The 13,648-nt window shown below is 34.1% G+C and overlaps 1 protein-coding gene across 1 annotated transcript in view; it reads right to left on the bottom strand.

Annotated features, from left to right (window-relative positions):
- Positions 1–3,353: 3,353 nt before the first annotated feature.
- The window catches only part of LOC129226910 (probable C-mannosyltransferase DPY19L1), a 126,347-nt gene continuing 116,052 nt past the window's right edge, over positions 3,354–13,648 (bottom strand). Inside the window, exons 17-20 of the mRNA XM_054861540.1 lie at positions 7,336–7,510; positions 6,437–6,536; positions 3,709–3,834; positions 3,354–3,498 (exon numbers count right to left, since the gene is read on the bottom strand). Of these exons, the coding sequence (XP_054717515.1) occupies positions 3,354–3,498; positions 3,709–3,834; positions 6,437–6,536; positions 7,336–7,510 (546 nt within the window). The remainder of the gene's footprint in view (positions 3,499–3,708; positions 3,835–6,436; positions 6,537–7,335; positions 7,511–13,648) is intronic.

Here is a 13,648-nt window from a genome sequence, read left to right as displayed (position 1 = left end):
TTCTCAATAATCAAAACCAAAATATTTTGCACGTGGTAAACACCAATTGAGGCAGTGAGAAGCAAAGGGATGCAAGTGCCAAAATTAAAAATTTTGAGAAAACCAGTAAAAATGGTAGATGAACCTTTCCTCTATTTTACAGCAAGGGATTGTACTAGTAGCCTAGGAAGGTGCTGCTTTGCAGCATGATGTAGAAAAACCTTTCACTGATAGCTTATCAAGAACCACAACTTAAAACTGGTTTTACTCAAAATTGAAAATGTCCACTTCCCTTTGTTTTCACTGCTATAACTAAGCTTTCGTCAGTTTTACAAGTTTAAAAACAAAGTTTCCTGTTTTATTCAGGTTTAACCATAAGTTAATTTCGTATTATTGGTTTAATCATAAAAGATTCAATTTCAAACTGTTGACAAATAGTTTTGTGATAAAAATATAAAATACAGTTAGGAAAAATACATTCAATGATATTAGCATTAATGAGCCAGTAATGCATGCACCAAAAACAAATTAAAACCTTAATTCAACCTACCTATCACAGTAAATAAAAGGAAATAAAATAGAAAATACTTGATTACCCATACCGTAAATTATTGTTTTAGTGATTTTAACTTATGAAGGTGGATTATTTAAATCCTCCTAATAATCATGCATAATATATATTCAAATGAAGGACTTGCCCTAGCACAGCAAGTCTCTCCAACATGCACAGTAAGGCTGAGAATTAATGCAAAAATATCTGCTTATGAAATTATAGAAATTAAATTTTGATTTCAAACACTGAAATTTAAAATGTTTAAATGTATAACATTGAACAAAAAGATCATTTTAACTATTTCCTACACAAAAGTGGGGCATGAACTATAAATGTCAAAATTTGGCCAAAAATCACTAACAAACTTTTTAAGTATTACAGTTCAAACATATCAACACTTTCAGAAAGAAAATTCTAATTTTTCTTCATGAAGCAAAATGATTGCATTTTGCTAAATTACTTCATAAATTTAAGCAGACTAAAGAAAATTCCTTTCTTGGGAAAAGGAGGGAGAAAATGTACTAAACATTTTTGACTGATAGCAAATACATGAATCTAATTTTTAACTGGTTCAACATCATTAGGAGTATATAATTTTCAGATTTATGAAATAGATAAATGCAATGCATGTTTACATGCAATAGAACTTAATCATTAATCCTTTCCCATGAAGTCTCATCAATTAATCTTTAAAATCGAAACACTCAAGTGAGTTGTAAAAACTTGAGTCCCTGTTGCACCGAACAAGCACTTTCAACCCTGGAATCATTATCTAAATCTGAAAGTCTATTTACTAATCTAGTGGCTCTTTGAACTCTTTCCAATAAGTTAATATCTTTCTTAAAAAGGAGACTATAACTGAACAGCATACTCCAAATGAGGTTTTAGCAAACTGTGTATCAAGAAGAAATTATCTTATTATGCAAAATGGACCAAGGGATAAAACACAACATGTTGGCTTGTTGCATGCAAAATTACACTGCTGACTAAACTTTGGCTAATTAAGATACCCAGATCAACACTTTCTTCTAAGTATAAAATGGATCCCTGTAAATTATAGCTTACATGATTATTTCCATTGCCAAAATGAAGTACTTGACATTTTGCAACATAGAGTTCCACTGCATTTAGGTTGACTGTCCACAAGCACTCGATGTCCACAAGTAGATCTCCAGATAATATCAAATGAGCGACATATTTGGATGATTACTGGCTGTCTTCGAGAATAGTCAGAAAAAAAAATAGTAGCCTAAAGCAGTGGTTCACAACCCATTGGCCGCGGCCCACAAGTGAGCCGTGAACAGTGCGTTATCGTATCGTGAACACTGGTCGAGAATCTGAACCAAGTTATATCTTGGGGTCTTAATTTCCGTTTTTCCGATAATACGACTTATAAGTTTAACATATCACTCAAAAGCTCTCCTTGTCTCATAGCCAATAAGTAAGGAACTTTTAAAATTAAGATTTTTTATTTTTCTTAAGACTTTCCCCTATAATTGAAGGTGAAATCTAATGAATCAGAGACTCCTTTGAAGAAAATTGTGTAAAAAACTAGATATAGCTTCAAGCTTCAAAAATGTGCATCCTTTTTTGAATTGGCATGACTATAACCAATGAATTGAGACACTTGAGTGGCTTTTCGACAACCTACCTAATTAAATGCAACTTTTCATTGCAGTTCTTTTTAAAAATAATGTAGAAATGCAGTGAATATTCGGCGTTATTTCAGACTACCAGTCTATCCAGTTTCAATCCAGATATGAACTCCCTCGTAGAGTAAAAACAGTGTCAAAAATCCCATGGAGCTTTAACTTTCACGACTTTGAGTTTTCTTACAGCTATGCCACCTAAGTGTGAATGCAATACAGTTATTTTCTTTCTCAACAATTATTTTGAAACTTACTTTTTTTTACAGTATCAGTGTTGCAGCATGAGGGGAGAAGGGATTTAACGTCTCCAGAAACCTTGTTTTTACCACACTTTCAATCCTAATACCAGTTATTACTTAAGGACTATGAGCAGAAGCCACTACTCCCCCCGCCCCCAGAAAGTAATTTTAGGTGTGCAAGTAATATACAGTAGTTAGTGGGCCTCAATGGTGTTTTCTACATAATTGGTGGGCCCACAGCTAAAAAGGTTGGGAACCACTGGTCTAAAGAGTGAGCCATATTGTTCACAGATATGCATGCCTCCCTCATGAGGGTGGCTAAGAGGTATGACAGCAATAGGGCGGCAAGGAAAAGAGCAAGATTAAAATGTATTTTTAATCATGTTTCAAAGTTTTATAAAACTAGAAGGGGCCCTGTAAAAAATGTTGCTATGGTGCTTCAAGCAATACCAAAAAAAAACAAAGCAATTGCAGACAGTTTCCAGGCACTGTACAACCGTTACTAAAAGCATTGCCAGTTGAATGCCAGTAAAAGTATTTTGTTTGTGTTTTTCTTTGTATGAAACCCTATCCTTTTGAAAACACCTTATATAAAGAATTTTTTTTTTACACTAAACATCCATTTAATATTTGTCTAAATTACTTAGCATGATGATTGAATTTTGGAATTACTTTCCCATATACTTTAAAATATAACAGAAATACTCTTAATAATTATACTTGGTAATGGTAGTATGGTAAAAAAAAAGAGCGGAAGCAGGAATGATTGAGTTTGAATTAAAATTACAAAATTATTAGACATAAGGACACATTAAAAAAAATAATAAATAAATGCAATATTCAATTTATAGTTAAGGTGAACATCATTACTACTGCACATTTTGTGAAAAACATAAAATATCAATCAAATGTAGAGACAATTTAAAAAATCACTTATACAGCTAAAACTGTATAAACAGAATTTCTGAACACTTTTCGGAATGGATGAGGACTCTTTACTATTTTTTGACACACATTTTCATGCTCTTTATTTTCAGGATCTTCTAAGTCCCATAAATCTACCATTGCACAGCCTTCTCTGCAATAAAGAATATCCTATTGTATTTTAAGCAGACTAAGTTTCAAGAAATGAAATTTCTTGGATTAGAAACACAAATTCAAGAATGTTTATATGACAGTCTCATTATGGAGCTCAATTACATGCAGCTGTAAACATAATTAACCCTGCTGTAAAAAGTTTAAACAGTGAAATTTTGTGACTTAAAATAATAAAAATCAAATAATGCACCTTCTTCGCCCAAAACACCAGCTGCGTTCAAGAACAATGTAATTTATCTTCATTGATAAAAGCTTTCGATGGACTTCTGCCACAGGTTTTCGACTAAATATTTGATATACTTTATGAGTTCTTTCCCTGTAGAGGAGAAAAGGATTAAATACTTTAATATATTTGTAAAAAATCTGTAATACACTTTTGCTATTTTCATCTTTAATAATATACTTACTGTTAAAAAACTTATCATACTGAATAATCCCTAACCCCAAAATAATAGGTCTACAAATTGGTTTGTGCTCAATTGAGGCTTTAATATTGTAGTATCAATAGCACACTCAAACTTTTGCTTTGAGGATCAACACAAGATATTATCGCACCTTGGCAAGAAAAGTGACACAACTCGAAATTTGGGGAAAATGTATTGACTATTGATTTAAAACCTAAATTTAATGCTCTTTTCTTACCACAGAAACTACAACAAAGTTAGATTTCATAACTGGTGCATGGTGGCGTAAAAATGAAAAAAACAATAGTGACACATTATTAAAATTTCATAATTTAGATAGAACATTTTCGAACTTTAAAGATGCATTATTCATTTAAACATCGAAAACCAACCAGTAAACACCATTTAATATTTTTTGTTGCAAGTATTGCATTATTCAAGACTAAACCTCTTAAAACTACTATTGCATAAAACCTAAATTTTCTCCATTGCTGTTTTTTTTTTTTTTTTTTTTTTTGAGTTGTGTCACTTTTCTTGCCAAGATGCGTTATGACAAGTATGTTATATCCTCAAGACAAGAAGAATATAGCCTCATCTTTTCAAAAAAATATTTTTTAAAAATTATTTCATGTTGATTGTGAAGGCCTTTGACAAATTCAGAAGTTCTATATAACTGCACTTAGCAGGGCTATGCTGTTGCTGTTGGACTGAGTTTGGAGTAAAGGAGTCAAGAGTCAAAGGTTTGAAATTCCAAGAGCCGGAAACTTCCCTCAAAGTCCACAACTCTGCTAGCGCTTCCGGTGTCGAAGAGGGACAGATTTTGGGGCAAACGAGTTGGAGTCTCAAAGTCTATAAAATTCCCGGAGTCTGTCATTTTTCCTCCAATTCCACAGTCCTGGAATTTAGTTTCAACTTAGACAAGGTAGTTCAAACAGTTGAGTGGGTGTGTCATGTTATGAAGAGTAAGAACATACACAGTGAAATTGAAGGCCTAAAATGTTGTCACTGTAATTGCATCATGATCATCATGCAAATAAAAGATAATAAGCAATGTAAAAAGTTTTTTTTTAAGCGTAATTGGAGTACAACATACAAGTTTTAAATTTTATAGTAAAGCTCAAAATGTTCCCCTCCCTATTAGCTGTGATGTTTGCTTCATTTCAGTGTTGCATGTAATCATGAAACTTCACAGGCCAAGTTTATGGAATTGATCAAGAGTCTCACAGGCTCTTACCTACTGTGGTAGGAGGTCTGTGTCCAATGGAAACGGACTCTTGAACCAGTCTTGCATAATATATATGAACATGCACAGGGCATTCACAGAAAATTTTTTGGCTCTGCAGAAATTTTTTTCATACTGCTAACGTTAATTTTTTTTTTTTTTTAATCCCAGTTTATTTCTGTTGAAGCATTTTCAAGCACATTGTGAAAAAAATAATGGTTTTGGTAGTTTTTTTCAGTTGGTGAAAAATAAGCACAAACTATACGTTGTAAAAAAAAAATGATTTAAAGCACTTTTTTTTCTCTTTCATATTTGAATATAAATTTAATTTTTTATTCAAGGGTGAGTTAGGCAAAATAATTATTTGCAGAAAATTTTCCAGATAGGATTTGTGTTCGCAGAAAGCTTTTCATTTTATCCAAGTCTGTCTCGAACCTTAAGGTATTCTCAGAAATAGAAAACAGGAGGTTTAGTTTATTTAAGTCCAGGATTGGACTTGCCTCTGTCAGAGCTTATTTTTTTCTTATTGCATGAGCGGATTTATGGGGGGTGGCAAAGGGGGGCAATGCCCTCCCCCCCAGTTTTGGGAGGACTTTATGTTGTAACAACACATCCTCCAAAAACTTTTTAAAAAATCAATTTTTTCTTTTTTGACTAGTTCAGAAGGGCATGGGTGGATTTATAGGAGCAATTATTAGGAGCAAGGATTTATATAGCAATGCCCCCCAGTTTTGGGAGGACTTAAAATAGTAACAATACATCTTCAAAAATCTTAAAACAAAGAATATATTATTTTTTTCTTTTTTAAGTTGTTACAGTACCTCAAACGGAGTTGCCCTAAAAAACTGTCGTAAAACACGGAGTCACTTAACATTAAAACTATGGCATAGGTTCGAGACTTTGAAAAAGTGACGTGACTTCCGAAGTGTCGTGAAATTCAGGTGTCGCGATAACGAGGTTTGACTGTATAGTAAATTAGTGCAACTAAATAAAAGTCACCTTTCCTTTTGTTTAACATTAAATATTTTGTACAAATTTATTCCAACCCGAACTGTGAGTCACATAGTGAAATGATACTGAATTTGTCCCAAAAAAATCGAATCTGTTTTTCACCTGCTCGAGCATAAAAATGTTTTAACTTGCTTCAGGCATGAGAATGAATGTTCAACTACTAACTGCTATTGTTTCTTAATAGCAGCAGTAGTTTATTTTAATTACATTACAATTTTATTTTTTAAAAGTTTTGTAGTTACTTGAAATTAAATGAACTCAAAATATCAAGCAGATGCTACCTTAAGCCTGCATTTTCATAATGAGGATGATTCACAATGGGTCTTCGAGTTGACAAGAGTATATTTGCCATTGTTGGCATTGGACCAGCAAATACAGCATCTAAAAAACAAATTTTAAACACTGATATTGAGAATTATAAACACATAATCAGTGGGAAGTAAAACACATAATAAAGGAACACGTTCAGTCTTCTTTTTACAATATAAATCTGGTTTTGAAGCTACAGAAAAGATGGAACGGAAGCTTATTTATACATTATTGGGGTACCTCTCTGATCTGTATAAACTTTCATGTGTTCGTTCATACATCTTGGATAGACAATAATACCACTAATAGTAGTAAAAAAAAATATGATTTAAAAATTTGAAAAACAAAATTTGTCAACATGACAAATGGAATCAAAGAACAATTTTTAGAACACACAAATCTGAGCGATTACAGGGGGGAAGGAAACAACAGAGGCAGCTCTTTATAACATATAACATGGTTGGTTTACAAAGAATCTGGTAACAAAATTGTTATCTCTGTCATTGCTTTGGGATGAGGGAAATAGCGTGGTGAAAACAAAATGTTGTAGTCTTAAACAATTTCTTTTTTCACAGGGATTTCAACATTAAAGTAAAGATGTAAAACATGGCTTTCTCACGACAGGTTTAAGTTTCAAGGTTCACTGTGTGTCAACGGTGTGAATGTTTTCTTGTGTTCACCATGGTTCTATTCACTGTGAATTTCAACCTTCAATGTCTAAAACACGCCACCTTCGAATTTCTTTAAAAATATACATATTATTAACATAGTTAAAACAATAAAATTAAGGAAAAGTGAAGCAGTGCACCCCAAATTACAAGCCTAGATGGCACACGACAACAACAACAACAAATATTTTACTAATTCTTACTTTCAGGCAAAGTTGAATTAATCCATGATATAAGTTCTTCTAGATCAGGATTATGAAATTCTCCAATAATAGCTCTTTGATGCTTTATATTTAAGGCTCCTTGAATGCTCATTAATCCAAGTAACCCAAACAGTATATAATATCTCAATCCTTTAGCATCCAGAAATGTAAAAAACTGCAAAACATTGAATTCATTTAAAGATGAAACAGAAAAAATAAACACATCCAATATCTATGACAACAATTTAAAAGCTGCTATTATTTATGAACGTAATTTTCTTAACATAAGTTTCTTACTAACCTTAATATTTGAAAAAATATTGACAAAGCTAATTTAACAAAAAGAACATAGACACATGGGCGGATTTATGGGGGGTCAGAGGGGGGCAATGCCCCCCAGTTTTGGGAGGACTTTATGTAGTAACAACACATCTTCCAAAAATTAAAAAAAAAAATCATAATTTTTTCGTTTTTGAACAGTACAGGAGTGGATTTATAGGGGGGAGGGGGCAAAGGGGACAATGCTCCCCAGTTTTGGGAGGAGTTTATATAGTAACAACTTATCTTCCAAAATCTTATAACAAAAAAAAATCATGATTTTTTCTTTTTTGAATAAGAAATTAAAGTTTATTTTTTCTTTTAAACTTAAAATAGCCGTTTCTTACAAAGTTTGAACAATACTGTACAAGTGTATAATCTACTACACAATTTCAGAGGCTGGAAAGTGCAAATTATTGATAGGTTCTAAAATCCCTGAAAAGAATTGGCGCAGTATAGCCCACAAGGGCTCTTGAACCAAAAACCCAATCTAACCAACCAAACCTTGAAAATAATTAGACAAGTCTTTGAAACTCCTAAGCAAAGTGTGCTTCAATTTTATTTCTTATCAAATGTATAAATTAAGAATTGTTCAAATGGGTAGTATGTTACTCTCTTGATACCTATTCTCTAAATGTGTGCACCATTTCTTTTAAAGTATTAACTTGCATCACAAAGCACTTTTAAAGCGTAAAACTTAAAAAAAAAATTATTTGCCTATTATTTCCAATTAACCCTTATAAGACTTCAAAATGCAGAATTTTATATCTATTTTAGATCATTTCCTCCGGGGGAGTAACCCCCGGGTCCCCTAAAACTGGAGATATTCTATATCCCACTTAAAAGGGAGCACTGCGTTACTCTTTTCATACCAGCCCCCTCTCTTTTAAGGTCAATTTAAAAATGACAGCATGATTACACACAGTAATGAAAACGACACATAAAAAAGTTAAGAATGGCCTTACGCATCACAGAAAACAGACAAAAACATGGGAGGGGGGAGGGCAATTAAAAATGTTTCTCAAAAAAAAAATCCTGCCCCCCCAGGAACTCAGTCTTAAATCCGCCTATGCATAGACATTTGGTCCCAGAAATATAAGATGGAAATGTAAATGAATAATTATTTCTAATCTATTGCATAGTTCAGGGTTTCTCAAAGTGGGTGCCACGGAACCCTGGGGTGCCACATAGTGATGGGCATAATCGAGTTCTCATAATCGAATCACTCGATTATTCAAGATCATTCGAGAACTCGATTATCACTTCTCGAGTTCTCGAGCGATGAACTTCTCGAGTACTCGATTATCACTTTTCGAGTTCTCGAGCGATGAACTTCTCGAGTTCTCGATTATCACTTTTCGAGTTCTTGAGCGATGAACTTCTCGAGTTCTCGATTATCACTTTCCGAGAACTCGAGCGATCAACTGCTCGAGTTCTCGATTGTCACTTTCCGAGTGCTCGAGCGATCAACTGCTCGAGTTCTCGCTTTGAACTTCTCGAGATGTTGAGTTCTCGAGATGTCAATCACTCGAGCAGTGTTTGATAATCGAATGAACCTCTCAATATAGTTGACTTCTGACAAGGGTGCCCACCTATGGATGGGGGGGGGTCATGGAGCAGATTGTGCTATTGACATTTTTAGGGGGGTGTTTTAAAGGGTATTTTTCTCATTTTTTTGGGGGGGGGAGGTCTTTGCGATATTGAGGGTGGGGGGGGGGCTTGATCTCAGGGCGGGTGGGCACCCCTGCTTCTGAAATGTTTTAGTTGCAGGGGCGGATCCGTCATTTGGGGTTCAAAGGGCTGGCTTTGAAGAGTTAATGATTTTACTTATGAAGAATGAGCATGGTTTTTTTCTGTCTTCCGAAACAATTTGCATTGAAACCTTTTAACCCTTCCCCCAGAAAGACGGGCTGCGCTGAGGAGCCCACAGGGGAGGTGGGTCACTGCGCAGACTGCGCCATTGAAATTCCTAATGGACGTTAGTCTTTTTTATTGAGTGTCCTTCTGGAGGGGGAGAGAGGATCCCTAATTTTAAAAAGTGTGCCAGCACACTTGAGGAATAGATACCCTTGCGATCTAAATGGTATTACAATCAAATAATTGCCTTTCGAATGTTTCATTCGAATAGTGTTATAATTGAATGTATACTGTTGAATGCTTGATTATCAAATGATTGTTTGGGATGCCTTGGTAGTCTAATGATATAGCGAAAGGTGTTAATGAATGAACATATGGACGGGTCTGTGGGAGACATGTGTTGTGTGTCCCGGTGGTGGAAGTAAAGGTTGGAGGCGCTAATAAGGTTCTAACTTGAGAGGCATTGAAATTATAGTTCCGGTAAAAAGGGGGAATACTTAAGTTGAAAACCTGAGGGGACGTCTTCCCCCTTACGTTCCCCTTCGACTATACTATTGGGTAATGATACAAGTGTAATGGGCAATAACAAAAGTTTTAGAGCCCAAATATACAGATCACTGCAGACACGTGTTTCGGGGTTTCAAGGAACCCTTTTTTCAACGCAAAATAGTGAGATTGTGGATGTAAGGACATTACTGGATGTCTTTACGGACCATTCATCAATTACGTAAGGGTCCCGAGGGGGTGGGGTTGGAAAAATGTCTACATACTTTTTTTTTTGGGGGGGGGGGGGGTTCAAACGCATTCTCACGCAGTATTTTCCAAGCCGACGTTTCATTTGCGTCTGGAAAATAAAAACGTATAGGATGACTGTTTTTTATTTGTTTTACGAAGAATTAATAATGTAAAACATAATAAAAGAATTGCACTATTGTATAGCATGTTTTATTTTTAACTACTATCGCATCATATACAAAAAAATGTCGAAAACACATTCAGTCTAGATTCCAACTTTTTAGTAAATATTTCATCACACAAAAAGGTTTAATTTAATAATAGTGAATGAAATTTCGATTCCAGTGATATGAGATTAGTCATTTCATTATTTCGAAAAACGAAATGGAATCTTACGTAAGAATAGGGGGAGGGGTTTGAAAAACCTTACGTACCCTTACATGGGGTGGGAAGGGGTCAAAAATGGCCAAAATCATCCATACGTAACAAAGGAATGGCACCTTATATGTAAAAGCTTAGTATTTTGTTGAAAAAAATGTACCTTAAAACTCCAAAACACGTTTCTGCAGTACTCTGTATACATAAAAAGTAGTCGAAAACTTTGTACTGCATAGTGAATAAAATATGACAACATATACTAAAATATGACAACGTCAATTTGTACTTTATATTCGTTGTCATATTTTATTCAGTACTCTGTATATTTGGGATACAATACGTTTGTTATTTCATGTTACTTCTCGGCACAAAGGTACTTAGTTATTTCTTACAAAACAAGTGGTTAACCGGAATGGGACTATTCGGCGCGGCCGTTTCGGCGCCGCCGTTTTGGCGCGACCGTTTCGGCGCGAAACCCATTTCGGCGCGGCCGTTTCGGCGCGACCGTTTCGGCGCGGTTCATTTCAATACGACCTGTTCAAAAATCGAAATTGTCAGCATGTAAATCTGCCAAACATTGCTTCAAAATTCAAGATATCTTTTGTTTTTTTTTAAAGTTTTGTAAAAAGTTTTATGAAGTAATATTTTTAAAGGTGTATTTTGTTTTCTTTTTTATTATTATGTGATAACATGTAAGTTTAAAAACATCTTCATAATTTTTCGAAGTAGATAAGTTAGGAAACAGCATTGACATTTTTCTATGAAATGTAAATATAAAACTCATTCAATTTAAATTGATTGTTTTTTCGTTGCTGATCATTAATTTGTGCACTTAATTAAATATCTTTTCTATAAAAAATTAAAAAATGTCAACTAATAATAAGATGAATTTTTTATATTTTTTATTGGAAAAAGTTAACGTGTTGAGAAACTCACACGTAACCCTGTTCTCTACAAAGTTAAGTTGTGTAGTGTGCTTTAAATACAGGATAGACAAGAAAAATTTTTATTATGTGAAGATTATTATTATTTATTGCTTTTAAGTTTCATAAAGACTAATATAATGAACAAAAAATATTTTAAACTTCTTTTTTGAATAAAAATAAAATATTTTGTGTCTTTTTAGTTCCTGTAACTGTTCTATAGCACTAAACTGTCGACTGACTATTTCGTAACAAAAAAAGGCAATAATAAAAAATAACAATAATAATAATAAGACTTTTTTAAAAAAAAAGTAATATACAAAAAATTCATAAATTGATTACAGAAAAATAATAGTGTTTAGAACTAACTTTAAAAAATAAATGATTTTTTAGTCAATAAAAAAAATCAAACATTGCCCTAAATTTACCTTGATGTCCGTACATGGGTTTGTAATAGTTAAGTCGAGCTTTTTGGTTAGTTTGAAACGTGTTTTCACGTGAAGAAGACTTATGAAATTATTTCCAATAGCTGCTACAACAAAGAAGTAATCACCACAGAAACACAAAACGGCTCAGCATTGATTTAAAAAAAATAAAAATAAAATAAAATAAATCGACAAAGAGGTAGGACTGGTACTGGCATTATTTTCTAATTTTTCAAGATATTTTCTTTTATGCTATCGCAGTAAAACATACGTGGATCACATATGGCCTCTCTTTTCCCCCGCTGTAAATTTTAAAATAAATTTTAACTAGCTTCTAGTGCGCTAAATTCACATTCTTCTTCCAGAAATCTTTTTCCTTCTTTGAACTAAAATTTCTGAAATTCATAAAGTTCAGAATGCAAAAATCTGGCGCCGAAACGGCCGGCGCCGAAACGGTCAGCGCCGAATCGGCCAACGTCGAAACGGCCGCGTCGAAACAGCCGCGCCGAAACGGTCGCGCCGAATCGTAACAAACCCGTGGTTAACTTCTCGTGTAATTCATTCCTATGGGTGAAATAAGAGGGGAGGGGAGGGGGAGTTTTGACGTTAACTGCGGGATTGTAATTTTTAGGGGATTTTGTCTCTTTTGGGGGTATTGCTCTTCATAGGTGGTGCCCTTTGCTCTTGGAATGGATAGATTTGGAATGATTTTTAAAATCGAATGATTGCTTTTCTCTTGCTTTATTCGAATGGGGTAATAGTTGAATGTTTGGCTTCGAATTTTCGATAATTGAGAGATTCCTTAATAATCGAACGATATTTTTAGAATGAAAATTGTTAATTATCATATGAGCGGATATATGAAGGGGCATGAATTGTGTGAGTGGCGGATACAATGGAGGGTCGTGGGGGTCATGACCCCTCCCCCTAAACTCTCGACAATAGTATCCGTACACATTGTGTTCAAACAATTTATGCATAAAATGTAAACGATGACAGTATCTTATCTTTTCAATACATCAATTATTTTTCAAAGAAAATATTTGAACTAAGACTTTGTTTTATTGCTTATGAAATTAATTTGCAACGTTTATCCCCAATTATGTGCCTCATTCCTGACCGATTTGGGGCTTTTTATTGGCCCCCAAAAAAGTTTCAGAATTTTTTCGTACCTAAAACGGGAATTTCGTTCATGGGGGAGGGCTTTCTTCAGCATGACCCCACCCCCCTTCAAATGGTTTTCTGTATCCGCCCCTGGTGTGATCCGGTGGTGAAATCTTGAAACAAAGGATAGAGAAACGCTTTCCATACTGTTTTGAACTTGACTAAGATTAAATACGTACGTATGTACAATTTTTATTAAAAAGTGAGGGATAATGATAATATGGGCAGGTCGTTGGGCGACACTAGCAGGTTTAAACTTGAGAGTTGTTAAACTTAAAAATATATTAAACCGGTATCAAGGGCTTCCATATGGGGGGGGGGGCAAGTGGGGGCTCAAGCCCCCTCTCCCTTCTTTGAAATTAGTACATCCTTGCTTTTAGTACTTTTTTTTTTTTTTTGCAAAAATGAAAAATTATTTCTTTTCCAGCAATTAATCAATAAGTTATTAAAAATGTTAAATTTTAATAACTCTAATCTGTACTGAAATCGATTTCCATGGGGAAAATGTCCTGT

The sequence above is a fragment of the Uloborus diversus genome, chromosome 7, assembly GCF_026930045.1.
Source record: "Uloborus diversus isolate 005 chromosome 7, Udiv.v.3.1, whole genome shotgun sequence".
NCBI lineage: Eukaryota > Metazoa > Arthropoda > Arachnida > Araneae > Uloboridae > Uloborus > Uloborus diversus.
Note: the sequence above shows the minus strand (reverse complement) of the source record. Positions and strands in the feature narration are given on the sequence as shown.